This window comes from Chelonia mydas, chromosome 13 (assembly GCF_015237465.2).
Source record: "Chelonia mydas isolate rCheMyd1 chromosome 13, rCheMyd1.pri.v2, whole genome shotgun sequence".
NCBI classification, from domain to species: Eukaryota; Metazoa; Chordata; order Testudines; family Cheloniidae; genus Chelonia; species Chelonia mydas.
The window spans coordinates 16,541,186-16,556,869 of record NC_051253.2 but is presented as its reverse complement, the minus strand read 5'-3'; the positions used below and the strand labels follow the sequence as shown (position 1 = coordinate 16,556,869).

Sequence of the window (15,684 nt, the reverse complement as noted above, 5' to 3'; positions counted from 1 at the left end):
TACTCCAAAACCAATAGGATGCAGTCAACAAGCTCAACTCAACTGCCAAAAAAAGCATGTGAATAGTTCCACTTATTTTACACTAAAGCTATAGCATATGTATGTACATCAGGAAGCTGACTCTAAAAGCAGCACATATTATGTCCTCATAATGGTGAAGTCAATCAAGTCTGAGAAGTAAACTAAAGGAGGATCTCACACCATACATAGCTGCTCTGTATATCCTATATAGTCTTAGAAAGCAACAGGCCAATCTTCACATTATGGACCAAGCAAAATCACGCTGCTAGGTTTCTTAAAAAAACCCCAAAAAAACAAAAAAAAACCCACTTTTTAAAGAGTCTATATTTAAAGAGACATGTTCTGAAATTTCATGAACTTGAGGCTCCTGGTTGACATACACTTACACACGAGTCAGTTCCCAAATGAGAAACCTTTGTGCAAAGCGTGTATACGAGACATCTAAATGCACTCAATTTCCCCCGCCCACACTCCATAAAGATACAGGCCTTTAAGAGAAGGCTCCAAAACATGTTCAGATGTTTTAACAGAAATCAGATGCAAAACACCTGCATTTTAAGTTAGCATATATTTTACTGTCTCAATCACAGCAACCTCATACAGTAAGATACACAAAAAATAGAGCATGGTATCACTTGCAATTCAACACAGTTTTGTACTACAGTATTCAATGACAGATATAAACACAGGACTTTTCCTTTTTAAAGCAAATATAGTAATCCCTGCTATGTTCACTGTATAAGTTACGTGGCATCACAGTTTTAGTTAATTACTGTAGTGAAAGTAGCAATATGGAAGTTGAACTAGTGAACTAGAAGGTACATTGTATAGCAGCCAAAACAGGCATGACACTTCAGAAAGATGAACAGAAAAAATAACTACCAAAATGAGAGCCACCCTTACAGACTGTATTTTAGTAGTAAAATTGTTTTAAATTTTGCATTATATACATACTGTATCTACATGTGTTCTATTTTATACATATATATATACACACACACACACGTGTGTATTTATAAAAAAGCCATTAAGATTTTGAAAACCTTATCATTCATTTAAGCAATACTGAGCCTAGCTCAACAGTTTCCAAACTGTGGGTCACAATGCACCATCAGTACATGGGGTCACAGAGGACAGACACCATTTTGCTCCATGCAGCATGACCTTGCACATACAGTGCAGACAAGGTCGCAATGCACAGAGGATGCCATGTTGTTCTACAAAACGGCATCTTCCATGTTATCTGGAGTCCTGGCAGGAAAGAATTAATTAAAATGGGGTCATGCCAACAAAAAGTTTGGGAACCCCTGCTGTAGCCTTCAGAGTCAGCAAGATAATACTTGTTTATAACATTTCCAGTTGCAGTCACTGGATTTGTCTTCTGATAGCTAACCACATGCCATACACTTTATATCTTAATGCAGGTCACAATAGCCTCTCTCAGCCTTCTACAAAATCAAGTTTCACTTTTTCCTTTGTATATCTGACACACTTATGGCTAAAATATTTTTGTAAGTTTACAATATTAACCTATTTAATTCCCCTCAACCCAAAACAATAAGACAAATTTGGTGACCAATCATTCATGCATGTTTTTCCATACAGAGTCAATGGATATTTGAAAAAAACAAAAAACCTAGAATCAAACTGTTCAAAAACGTATTATTTTAGTGCAAAGTGGATTAATTTACACTTTAGATAATTTTAGATATTTTAAATGTTTGATTCCAATACTCAGATTAAGTTCCCTAATATTTTGTCTTAACTAGCTCGTCTGAATGTAAAAGAAAAAAATAAAAGGGGGCTCTTGCAGATTTTCTTTTCCTATAAGACTAAAGTCTGTCCATAGAAGATGTAGTTTAATTTATTACATGTTCTGTGGGCCAAACTGTACAGCACCCTGCACAATGGAATCCTGGTCTAGGACTAGGGCTCCTAGGCACAACAGTCATACAAATAAATAATAAGTTCTACTGCCCGATTCATGTCTACAACTGATGGATTTACTCCAATGGAAGTCACAGAAGCTCTGTGAATTTTAATCAGATCACTGCCTTACCTGCTGAGCTATGCTATAGACTTTGCAGTGGATTTAGATGCAGAGTGTAACATCTATGCATACATAGTTCCCATAAGCATAAGGGAAGAAAATGCGCACTTAGGCCCAAAATCCCGCAGTCCTTACTCAGGTAAGACTCCAATTAATTTAGGAGAGGTCTCTCCTGAGTGAGAGCTTTGGGTTCTTTAAAGGAGGAAGCAAAGAAAAACTCTTTCTAAGCCAATAATATCAGTCTGCCACAGTGACTGTAGTAAACCATGAAATACAGTACATGTAAAAAAAACAAATAAAAACAAAGGGAAGCCATCCGAACAAATAACCCAGAGAGGCTTCACAGTTACAATGATTTTACCACTTTTAGAATTCAACACATTGAATCTATTTATTAAAAAATAAACTGTTTCCAAATCACCTATTTACAGTACAAAGAATGGGATTTAATACATGTGCAACAGAAGATGAATAAAATCAGTACTCAACTGGAAAGACAACACTCCAGGCATAATTTAAGTGACATGTATACAGATTCACCTTTTAAAGATACCACACAGTAAAAACCAGTAGGATGGTATTGGCAACACTAGAAAATAAAGCAAGAACTCTTTTCAAATTCAGATTGTATAAGTTTGAGATAAACGTCTTGGGGGATGGAAGGGAGAAGGAAGAAACATGAAGACATGAAGAGGAGTTGTCCTGGTGTTTACATTTTAGAGCTCAGGAAATGCAGCCAAACTCTTCAAAAATTAGTCCTTTTTGGCAACCAAGCAATTTGCAAATACTTCCTGCAAGTATTTTAAAGTTACTCTATCAAAACAGACAGTGATTTCACAATACACTGAAAATGCTGCTCTTAATTTCTTGATTTTATACTCTTATGTAGTTTTATTTGGGTGAGGCAATAACTGCAATGTAATAACAAAAGTGTGGTGTCATTTAAAGTGCAACAGCTGCCAAGTTTTAAAGGAAAATGTGCTCTTCTCTCCCATCTAATTGAAAAGCAGTTATCAGATAAGAATCACCTAAATGGTAGCAGCATGAACTCTAATGTATATGCAGCATTTGTGAAGCCACTAAAACTGAAACTGGCACTAATCATTGAAATGTATTTCCAAAAACTGGACACATCTGGTTGTTTTATATTTATATATAAAGAGGTCAGTATCATATTTGTTACCAGTGAAATCAGAAAATTCCATGTGTTTTTAGCCCTTGTTTCTCCCCTCAAACACAGAATTTCAAGTTTATCTATAAACAAGGTGGGGCAGCTGGGTTGATTTATAGTTTAATTGATTGTTAGGCATGAATCTGTGTAGCTCACTCTTTCTACAGCAGGGATCATAAAAGTAAGCATTGAGGCAAGCATCACATGAGACTTTTGAACAGAACGTGCATGTGTTTGCAGCTCCAGATCGGTTACAGAAGCCACAGCGCAGGGTGCCTGAAGGCTTGGATTTTGAACTGAGTTGAGCAGCTCTTTCTTGACTCTGAGTCTGTAATGCGTACTGAGATTTCTCTCTTAAAGCAGAGCCAGGAGACAAGCCATCATTTGGAATTGTTTTGCTTGAATAACTGCTCTGTTTCACTGCTGGATATTCCTGCCTATAGATGAGCAGATTTTCACACTTTTGGCAAACAGAAGTGCCGCAAGTTATGCCACAATTCTGGCACTTGAGGGAAGTTGTCTCTTTGGCTAGATGTGTACGTTTGTGGTAAATGGGATTGACATCATTTCTTATTAGCCATACATCAGGTTTACTAGCTTCTTGTCTTTTAAAGTTTAACATACTTCTAGAATCAGGATCAGTATATAAGTCTAAGTCTTCTTGAGCAGAAAAATAGGAGTTGTAGGGGACATTTGTTCTTAACATGCCATTGGGATGGGATGAAATTGGCAAAAATTCATCTGAACACCCATGTGGAGAGCTTGACATAGTAAGAAGAGATGGTGATGGACGTATTATTTCATCTTTAATGTCATCTTCTGTATCAACCAAAATTGGTTCTTTTCTGAGACTCAATGAAGTCATCAATGGTGGTTTCTTGTTTTCCCAATAGCTGTCATATGTATCCACAGATTTAGAAGGCTTGCTTACTTTTGGCTTGAAGTAATCTTTAGAGGCTCTTTCACTAGCAGATTTCTGAAGAACCATGCGTGCCATAGAAGTGTTCAAGTTTTCTTTGCATTCTGTGCGCCGTTTCATAGCTTCTGAGCAGCCTCTAACATCTTCATTGCTATTTTTTCGCTCATTTACAACATCAAGCTCCGAATAACCTTTATCTTTCACTTGCAAGTGAATTTCAAGCAGTTGTTCACACTCTATTTTTGCCAAAAAGAGTTCAAATGAAACCATTTTCACTTGGAAGTCATCAACCAGCTCTTTGAGCTTATACATGGTTCCCAGCTCTTGGACATACCCCATGTAGTTCAGAATCTGTCTTACATCCTCCTCAGGTAGTGTGGACTTTATATAATAAACAAAAGGTCCCGTGTAGGTCTGGAAGGGGGAAAATAAAGGAAAAAGTTAGGTTATAAGCTCAGTTGCGGACTAGATGCTCAGACACTACAATGCTGGGTACAATATAGGTACCTTGTTAGTCCTATCTAATCAATCTATGACAATCAAAGACTACGTGTACTCCACAAAAGCTGAACGCAAATTCTGCAGCACTCCTGTTTGACAGACTAAACATTCTGCATTAGCTTCAAATTTAAGCAAAACCTTTCTTTTTTGGATTTATCTGAAGACCATATGATCAGCATGTAATCCTCCTGTTATTAAATTGTTTATTTTATGCTTCCCCTAAGTATTCCAGTTTTAATGTACCAGAAATTGAATTTACAACACAACTGCATGGTACAAGCTTTGGGGGGGAAGATGGAGGTTTCAGAAGCGGGTAGTGGACAGCTAAATATTTAAGAATCTGGAAAGTTGTGGCTGTATTGGGAATATGGGATGACAAAATTAACTGGATATTTCTGCTAAAGCAGTCAGTGAAATCGTTAATGTTGACATTAAAAACTGAAATGAACGATGTTAGTTCAAATCTCAGCAAATACTTCAGGATGTCTGCAGACCGGAGAGGAGAGTGCTGCATTGGTTTATGTTGTTCACATTTCAAAGGTTTTCTTCATACTATAAGTGTTTGAAACATTTTTAAATGACAGTTCACATTTGGAGCACACCTCTGCAGGAAGGGATGGATTTTATAGCAAATTCTGCAGCCATGAAGCATTGACAATAATCTGTGCTTCAGCTGCCCTATCTGTAATGGACGTAACATTTATTACGTGCATTTGCAAAGTGCCTCAGATGAAAGGTGTTTTGCATGCTAATAATTATTAAGGACAGAAAATTCCTCAAGAGGAGGAGCAAGTCTCCTGGGAAAGAAGTTAAAAATACAAGCCTAAGATGCAACACGCATGTAAATACAAGTGTGTTCTAGGCCAATTTTTACAAAGGTCTATTAGGTACACTCTTTTCTAAACATCCAAAGCTATGGGATTCCCCACCCTGAGAAACTCAAGGAGCACTTGCTCACTGATTCAGACAGAAAAACACAGCAGCCAAATGAATTATTTGCAACTTTGTGAAACACTGTCCCAAACTCATCTTTTATTTTTGGGAACCAACTGACCTTTCTTCTGAGCTGCTTAGCTTAATGCAAATATCTGGCCAGGGATAATCATAATATTTTAAAGCAGGGAGTTCACTCAAGTCAATTTGTACAACATACTTACAGTTTTTTCTTTCAGATGACTATGCGTCAAAAAGCTAATGAAGACGTCTCACTTCAAAATTTCTTAGTATTGTTTTTTTAAACAAAATCTCAAACATTGAGCTGAGGTGTAGCAGTGAGTTAAATATTTCAGTCTGACCAGAGCTAACAGCCTTCAATATTGTTGACAAAATTGACTCCAAAGAGGATGATGGTTTACAGTGTTTGAAATGGAAGGTAAATTCTACATTTTCTTAAGCCTTAGTCATGTTTTATATATCAAGAGTCTACAGTAAAAAACAAGGCTTGTGGCGGACGAGGAAACATATGGATCCATAAAAAATATCCCTTGTGATGCAACATAGCTGAGATGTTTGCTCTGACTGGAGTTCAAATCCTATACTGGGTCACAAGTGGAAATTATTTGGATCTGTCAACCTTGTACATAGTGGTAAAAAGAATCACAATGTATGACCAACATCTACAATGTTAGCATCCCAAGAGGTGTCCTAGATTGGAATAGTCAAGATCTTACCACTCAGGACTTCAGTGTAATGAGGAATTAGACATATGTAGAGTTCTACAAGTCTGGAATAGTTCCCCCCCCCCGCCCCCCTCCAAGATGTAATAGAAACTACTCAATGCACCATGAATTTTTTCTTTTAAAGGACACTGTCAAATAGTTTAGTGTATAGAAAAATGCTTTGTAAGGCTATATTAGAAGTATTTATAGGCAACTTTCCAAAAACAATTTTCTGTCTGGATTTAAAATTTCACCTACGGTGTTCACAACTCAAACACTGCAGCTTTGAACCAGTATAAATGAGAACCCAAAGACAAGACCCCACTCCAAATTGGCAGTGGAAGAGGCGCTAACTAGTCTGCTTCCATGGTCTACTCTAAGCTGAGCTATATAAAAGTATTAAACAAATAGCACAGATGATGAGAAGTGTATTAGGCTTTTAAATACTATCAATCTCAAACAAAGACCCGACACAGGTAAGGAATTTGAAAGGACATTAAAAAAAAATCAAGGCTCCATGTGATCAGGAATGAAGAAAGATGTTCTTAAAACAAACTAAAGAAGTTTGCTTGCCAGTGTGAAAGGAGTTGAGGTTCCCAATCCAGTGCCTGGTAAACAAGTGTCTACTTCACAAAACAGTGCACACTGCAATTAATGCTAAATTAATAGCAGTGCTGGCAAAAAGGGCAAATATTGAGTGAACTTAAAAGTCAACTATCCATTCACCCTAGCAGTATTCCCCTGCCGTCAAAGTCAGGATACAACAGTAGGCTGAAGGGAGGGGGAGAAGCTTGCACTGATTCTGCTTTTGTTGTGCCTGTTTTATGGATACAGAGAGGATTTCAGACTCCAGGACTGCCTATCTGTCACCTTTCAGCAATGTAAGAAATACTTAGGAATAAAGTTAGATGAAACTACAAATCATTGTTCTAATGTATTACCACCATATGTGAGACTTCTTACCTTTATAGTTTTGAATTCCTTCTTCCAAGGGTAAAGAAAGAGATTAATTCCTACTATCTCCAGCATAGCGAATGCACTATGGAGAGAACGTAAATTTGAGGATTTCAGGGATCTTAGGGAATTTTCAGCCATATCATAAAATTTAATCAACCGGAATCTATAAAAGGGATCAATCTTGGGAAGGCAGAGTAAGGCTGATGCTGCCACTCGCAGATATTCATCATTAACAGGGCGCTGTTTGCTGTCAGAAGCATTCAATTTGGATTCATGGAACTGTACATACTTCTTAAATAAATCGTCTTTATATTTCGTATCCATTGAAACAGGACTTTGGCTCACTCTTGGGTGGCTACCTTGTCTCTTCCATGGTTATTCTGCAATAGGCGGATTACTGAGCCTTTTACAAGTTTTCAGTAATCGTGATTCTTCTGGAATAAAAAGAAAAAACAAAGACAAGTCATTACAGCTGTATTACTCCAGCATGCCTGTAATTCCACGTACCCACAGGAGCCTGTGAAAGTGTGCATAGAACAGTGGATCCCAATCACAAACTCTTCAGGCTTCTGTAACCATGTAATAGGTGTACTGGTCTTTTGGTGCCCCCTGGAGAGCCCTTCACAGTCGTTATACACTCTTCTCCAACTGCATCCTAGAACAAAGCCAAGCCAGAGACTGATATAGACATTTGGGAGTTAAATCCCAGCAATGGGTCCACAACAATTTCCCCAAGTCCCATCTGGCAAGGCAGCCCTAGCCCCAAAGAAATCAGGTGCACGTGAGCCTAAAGAGAGCGGAGATGCTTTTTGGTCCATAAGAATAGAATGGTTTGATAAGTAAAAGCAAGGGTGTGGTGCGACGAAAACCAAGTGACCTGTTTATATTGTTCTGGGGGCTAATGAATTAAATTGCATGAAGAGAACTATAATCAGAGACTTTTTTAATCTATTATTTTGCTTCTTCCAGAAAAAATAATATATAAACAAACATGAACTGCTCCAAAAGGGTTCTTTCTACTTAACTCAGGACTTCTGCTGTGATTCTCTCTAACTGCATGGACTGGACCGCCCAGCACTCTAGTCTTTCTATTTGTTCCTTATCTGTAAACCTCTGTGTGCTCCTGATATCTTATCCAGCTGTGCATATCCTACCCTGCCAAACAGGTGGGGTGGCTCGACACGCATCTCATAACTGTGGAAGAGGTCACATGCAACTGAACAAGAGGCAGTGGGCAGCAAGTGGCACAGCCAAGATTTTAGCCTGAAACTGGCAGTTACATTAAAAGCTGGGATCCCTGCTTGGACCCGTTATGCTGGTGTAGTACAAAACCTTCATTACTTATGCTTTTTACAAGTGTATTAATATTTGTGTTTCTACTTTAGCGACTTGATGGCTCTTGCATAGGCAAGCCCTTTACACTGGCTTCCAAATGCTACCGAAGCAGAGATGTATTTGTGTGGCCCTGATGTCATCCAGATTCTACAGAATACAACCTCTCATTTTTGAAGAAAATATACTTCTAGTCCTTATGGTTTTGAAAACCTCCCAACTGTGAGCCAAATGTAAGTCAATGGAGTGTTGTCGTTCTGAGTCTGCAGTCAACCTGAAACAATGACTCAAAAGTGTAAACTCCCCAACCCACATTAAGCCCATGTAAATGCCACCTGTAATTATTCAGTTGCTCATTATTTTAGCAGATGGGAATGAAGCCCGGGGGGGTGGAGGGGGAGAAGAGAGAGAGGAGAATGAGAATTTCTGCTGGACAGAAGATGCATCAGGAAGAAGTTAAGGAAGAAGAAGAAGAACAGGGGGGAAAAAAAGAGGACGAAGAAGAAAGAGAAACAAAGGTCCCAAATTTCAATGGTCCCAAATTCAAGAATATTCTTTCACCAAGTAATGCTGAATACAACAATGAGGAAGCGAACAAACAACAAGTTAGAAGTTGTGTACAAGCGATCTTTGTGCAAGCTTCCCTCTTGATATCAGTGAGAGTTCTGCTGTGAATTACAGGGAATATGGAGTCCTAAATTCATACCTCAGCCCAAGATCCACAAATAAAAATGCAATTGAGTCTTCTCCACAGGATGAGTTTAGTGCCCCTTCCCTAAAGTTATTTCTTTATTTGTATAAAACAGAACTGGACAAAAGCAGCAGAATGCCACTACTCAACCACCACCTCCCTCCCAAATTAAATAATTAGGCTATGCAAAAGAGCTCTGATTGTTTCCAATCAATTGGGACTTTCAAACCAGTCTTGATAAGAGACTTAAAAAACTGCGAACAATCCTGCACTAGAATGGAGCTGGATTAGATATCCTAATCTCCATCTCTGGTTTCAAAAATTGTAGGATACAGCAGTTACATGAATGGGGCATTAAGATTAGGAAGTCCCCTAAAGACAAGTAAGTCCTTCGTAAAGATTTTATGAACTGTGACATTCATAATCATCTCCAGCTCCCATGACTTGCCATTTGTGGCAATAGGATTTCACAGAATCATAGAATATCAGGGTCTGAAGGGACCTCAGGGGTCATCTAGTCCAACCCCCTGCTCAAAGCAGGACCAATCCCCAATTTTTGCCCCAGATCCCTAAATGGCCTCCTCAAGGATTGAACTCACAACCCTGGGTTTAGCAGGCCAATACTCAAACCACTGAGCTATCCCTCCCCCAATTTCAGTCTCTAAGGCTTTCACCAACACTTAAAAAAAAGAAGAGTATTGTATTGAGCACAAGAAAATGCTTAACACAAAAATGTTTTTGAATGTTAAGACATCCTAGATCATGATTAAGTTTATTAAAAGACAGAAGACTACAAGGTACATTCATGTATCACTCTCAACCAAAGCCATCAGTTTGCTTATAAACTGTAGTATTTCAGTTAAGAAGTGGTGTCCCAGAAGTACTAAAACTCTTCAAATGACAAAACTAAAGAAAACTAGCTGACATATTAAGCACAATAAGACAATAAATGTGCCACCTTCAGAACTGTGATTACATTAGAAAAAGCTGAATTACCATTGGCAATTTCAGAGCAATCTATAGGGAAATCAAATAATTCTGTCCCACTAAGAATAAACAAAACCCACCCAGTCTTAGATTGGTCTTTAAAATGGTTTCTAAAGCATCTGACAAGAAAAATCCCCTGACCCACAGAAGAAAATCCCCCTGCTATTTCTGCCATAAATCTTAACTACTCAAATTGGTTCCATTCAAAATACTCATTAGCTCTTTGAATCAGGACTTTATACGAGGGATTCTTTGACCCAGAAAGCGAGAACATAGCTTTCATATTACACTGAGCTACACAGCATGAAATGTGGCTGAACCATCAAAATAATTTTACCACAAACCCACAGGCATATCCCCTGAATACCAATTTGAGGTTGAGAGGCTCATGCAACAGGGTCTCATCGAGCAGGCAGCTATTTTTATTTTAAACTGAATTCAACTGAACCTAAAAAATAAACTGACCCAGTGTACCCAGCTCAATCAGTTTCTGAACCTATAGCTAATTGAGTGAAACCCTGATCTAACCTAGCATCCTTCTCAATCCTGTTTCCATGGTATGCTGTTTGGGAAAACTGAGCTCTCTCCTCACTTAACATGTTGCCAATTCTACATTTTCAAAGAGAGCATTCTCCTGGAATATTCTTCCACTGCTAATCATCAGCTAATTCTGCCTCTGAGCCTTCCTGGGACAGGTACAAAGTCAGGAAAAACTTTATTAGAAATCATTGCTGGCCTTCAGTTACCTGCATGGGCTCCCATCCTCTCCACTCCTTCGGAGTATGTTTACACTCAAAAACCAACCAACCAACCACCACAGCATCAAGCCTCAATTGACTCAGGCTATAGGGCTAAAAGTGGCAATGCAGATATTCCTGATCGGACTGGAACTCAAGCACTGAGACCTCTCTCCCTCCCCGCCCGGATTTCAGAGCTGCAAAACATCTATGCGGCTATCATTAGCCCGACAATGAGCCCTAGTCTGTTAACTGGGCTTTGAGACTTGCTGTCATCTGGGGGTTAGGGGAATTTATTTATTTATTTTTGCAATGTAGATGGACCCTTAGGACCCTTTCCAAAACGTGCTGTGCATGAGATAGTAAGTGGAAGACCCTTGTCTGTCTACACTACGTCGTGGCATGCGGTTCTTCCCATAGATCCTGAGGCCAGAAGGGAACATGGGGATCACCTCGTCTGACCTCCTGCCCAACACAGGCCATACAACGTCTCCAAAACGATTCCATGGGCAGATCTGTACACCCTTCGCGGCATCTTCGCCCAGCCCCCCGGGAGGAGAAAGGCTCCGATCACACTGCTGGGGGAAACCAAGGGGAGCCCGAGATCTCTCGGGCCCTTCTGCACCTGTGCTTGGCGGGGCGCTGGGCAACAGGGCTGCACTAGCCAGACAAACCTCCCCCGGCTAGTGAAAGCGAAACCCAGAGCCCGCGCCCCGGGGGCCCGCAGCGGGGCCGGCCGGGCACCTCGCACCGGCAGGCGCACGAGAGCCGGGCGAAGCGGGGGGGGGGGGGGGGGGGGGGGGGGGGGCCGACAAGGACCCGCAGCGCTGACGACCAGGAGCCACCCGCGGGCACCGAGAGGGACCGCCCGGGGACGGGCAGCTGGGACAGGGCCCTGCTCGCCCTCGGGGCTCTCCCCAGCTGGGGCCGCCTCACTCACAGCTCGCAACGAGGGGAAACTGGGCCCGGGTCCCGCGACCAGCCGCCGCTGCCGCGCGCCTGCAGGAAGCCCCCGGTGCCCCGGCGACAGACCCCCGTCCTCGCTCAAGCAGCCGGAAGTGACCCCCGTGCGGGCGAGTGGGGAAGCATACGGACCCGGAAGAGCTTTGGCGCATGCCCAGTGCTCTCGGGAAGGACTCGACAGCCGCCTTAGCTCGTAAGGGAGCTCTCCGCCCCTCTCCCTTACCCTTCCCGGCCAGCGAGGCCACCGCATGCCCCGCTCTCCAGCCGAAGGGAAACAGCGGCAGCCACAGCAACCCGGCAGCAAATCAGTTTAGGGACAAGAAGTGACGTAATACGGTTGCAGGTTCTCCTTGCGCATGCGCCGCTCGTGGGGCTTGTGATGTCATAGAGGGGGATTTAAAGGGCTAGAGTAGCCTCCGGCGGGTCTTTTCCTGTCATGGTCTCCTGCCCTGAGGGCTCTTCCTATAGGCCTGTAGGGTGCCTGGGGCCTGGCTACCCCTGTCCAGCAGGGCCTAGGCTGGAAGTGGCCGGCTGAACAAAACTGGGCTTTTCAGGACAGGGCGAGTCTGAGGGCAGGGTGCTGATTGTCCTGGGACGTGCCTGGCCACTGCCAGCCCAGCTGGACCTAGAGTCCCAGGTACTTCAGCTGGAGCCGTGTTTGGTGAGGGTGCCAATGGATCAGCCTTTGAGGCACTGCCTAAGGCCTTGGCTACACTATAAAATTTAGTTAATGTGAGTCGACGTACAGCCACGGCAGTAATTAAAGTGGTGTTTCACGTCCACGCTATGCTCCTTCTGTCGATGGTGCGCATTCTCACCAGCAGTGCTTCCGCTGACTGAAGTGGGGCATTGTGGGGCACTGACTGCTTGAGCCCTCCCCCCACTCCGCCCAAGGTCTAACAGCCCGAGCTGCTGGCCTGGTGCGGGCTCACAGCTGGAGTATGGGGTTGGCAGGTTCCCTGCAACACACCAGCCAGCCTGTGAGTGCCCAACTGGAGCCAGGATTCTGGGAACTGACACCACACCACAGCAGCACCCCTGGGAACCTCATCTGCAGGCAGGATTCTTGGTGCTGCTAGGCTCCCAGCTCCAGAGCAAGGAGCCTACCTGCTTTGAAATTGACATTCTTGTCAGTTTCATGGAGGCTCTTATTTCAGATTTTGGCTCCTGCTCCCAGGGGCTCCAGCTGTCAGCCCTGTATGGGACTGACAGCCAATAGGCAATGTAAACAACGCAGTGTCTACAAGGACATTGTATTGTCCTAACTATATTGACCTAACCAGAGCCTCTCACAAAGGTGGAGTTATTAAATCGGTGTAGTGGGCAATTTACATCAGTGGGAGCAACATTGTAGTGTAGAAACTTACAGAGTTAGGTCAATGGAAGCTGCCTTACATTGACCTAACTCTGTAGTGTAGACCAGGCCCCAGTGACTGATAAGCTCCTCAGAGGCTTTGCAACCAATGCCTCACAACAGGACAAAGCTGCCACCCCACAGAATCCACCTTGAAAAGTAAATGCTGTCTCTGAGCCTGGGCCTGGCTACCTGTGGATGATTTAACTGTCAGAAAATGGTCTGGGGTGGAAAAAATATTGTGAATACTTTTAAAGTTTTGAGCTGGTTCAGTGGTTGTTGCGTGACCTATGCTGCACAGAGATCCAAAGAGGAGGATGAGCTTTAGTCAGTCTACAGCTATAGGTTCCAAAATTGCCAATACATTACCAATGCTATGTATTCAAAGAGCATGGTTCAGCACCCCAAACCACGAGACTTGAAAATAAGTAGGGAGGGGTTAGTTTGCTTTTGGTTTTTGAGCTTTTAAGGTTCACGTTTTCCACCTTTTTTTAAAACCATGAGCTAGAAACATACTTTTAAATGAAAATTGAGATTTTCATGTAATTACAAGAATCCAGCAGCTGAGGTTTTAGGAAAAAAACATTAAATATTGTAAGACTTGTGATCAAGCTGCAAGAGTTGGCAACATAGCATGATATATTTCTTGGGACACCCATAGCACTCCAGCAGAACTACTAAAAAACAACCACTTGTGGGGTGGCAACAGCAAGCTGCACTACAGTGGAAGGAAGGGAAGCTTAGACAGGGTCACTGGGTTACTATTCCTGCTTATAATCAGGATAGGAGGGGATTTTGAATGACCCCAAAGAGTCAGAACCTTGGTCTTACATCTCATCTGAAAGATATTAAGGCCACTTCCAGCAGCACTTTCTCCCTTTCTAAGGAAGGAGAAATTTGTTCCATCATAATCACAGCAAAAAATTAATTGTCCTTTTAAATAATGCAGGATGTGGCTACTCAGTCACAACAATGAAATCAATTGATAAATCATGATATAATTATTTTATAAATTGCTCTAATATCTGCTTGGTTTGAAAGCCATAAAATAAAAGCAGCATTATCCTTTTCTAAAAAGGTCAATATTTCTTCCATAGCCAGAGCAGCCTTGAAGGTAAATGAAGGGGAAAACAGTATTACATTTTGTTACTACAAGACACTCAAAACCATACGCAAGTAATAACATAATGAATAAAATGTGGACAACCTACAGCCTTGAGGCTAATGTCAAAAGCCAGGCAGATTCTGCCTGCCAACTACAATTACTTACCCTCTGTTGCTTTAGCTATTTTTAAAAGTATTTGTTTGTTTTTATTAACAGGCAATGTTCCCGCTAATTTTTTGACAGGCCGTGTGCACAAAAAATTCCTTCTGTGCAAATTGTTGTGCTTCTGTGCAAATTTTTGTGCGTGTGGTGTTTCACCGTGTGTGCGGGGTTTAGGATCTGTGTGTGAGCGCACACGCACACAGCTTAGAGGGAACAGCGGTAACAGGAACATTTACCTCTTGTTTCACTTAAGATCAGTCTGAAACTAACAAACTCCATTTCCTTTACATTCTGCTTGAAGGGAGCTGATTTTTAATGTCCAAGCCTGTACACTTTTTCCGCTATGTGAACCATAATAGGCTTGTTGTTCTACTAACAATGTTTAGATTCTAAGGCTGCTGCTGGTGAGTGCTAATGTGTGTGTTTTACAGCTGAGTAGAAGCTGAGTGTTTTGCAAGACCAACTCTGAATGTTTCTCAGGGTATGGCTACACTATAGTTGTTCTTTCTCTGCATCTTCAGAGCCTTGTGTTCCACATATGGCAGGAGACTCCATCTGATAGAGCACTCAGTGAATTCAATTTTCAGGAGGACTATATCACTTTCAGCAGCAGCAGCAAGGTGTTAGCAAAGTCTAAACTATAAGACAGAGAGTCAGGCACCATAAGATAAGGGCTTGAATCTGACACAGTAAAACTTTTACAAGTGAATCCTTATTTTTCAGCTGATTCAGAAATTGAAACTCAGGATGAAATCTACCCGTGGATATGCATGTGCTGTTATTATGGGTGTTGTGAGCACAGTTCTGAGAAGAGAAGAGAGACCTTCTGTTATTGGCAATGTATCCCTGGCTTTGATTTTCTAATTCTGCTAGTTAAGTGACAAGTGTCACTTGGCACATGAATGGAAACATTTGGCTTCACATATACAGTATGTTTTCCTCCCGTATTTTTCCCTCTGTCTTCCTGATTTGCATTTCACACCACTCCTCTCTCTATAACTTCCTCCCAACCAAATGTTAATTCTGAAACATTCAAAGTTTTACTTAAATCTTGCATAGTGGGACAGAGTGTTAGG

General features: G+C 41.7%; 1 protein-coding gene across 5 annotated transcripts; it reads right to left on the bottom strand.

The window, feature by feature from the left end:
* Positions 1 to 574: 574 nt before the first annotated feature.
* On the bottom strand, positions 575 to 13,911 carry SPATA2 (spermatogenesis associated 2). Of its 5 annotated transcripts, none has more exons than XM_043527035.1 (4): positions 12,211 to 12,371; positions 7,567 to 7,711; positions 7,284 to 7,359; positions 575 to 4,575 (listed from the first exon to the last, which is right to left on the bottom strand). In XM_043527035.1, the coding sequence occupies exons 2-4, from the start codon at positions 7,599 to 7,601 to the stop codon at positions 3,322 to 3,324; spliced, it is 1,365 nt and encodes a 454-aa protein (XP_043382970.1). In that variant the 5' UTR covers positions 7,602 to 7,711; positions 12,211 to 12,371; the 3' UTR covers positions 575 to 3,321. The 5 variants fall into 5 exon arrangements, with proteins under 5 accessions (XP_043382970.1, XP_043382969.1, XP_027678070.1 ...); XM_043527034.1 differs by lacking the exon at positions 12,211 to 12,371 and adding an exon at positions 11,965 to 12,113; XM_027822269.3 differs by having other exon boundaries at positions 7,284 to 7,711; positions 12,211 to 13,911.
* Positions 13,912 to 15,684: the final 1,773 nt, after the last annotated feature.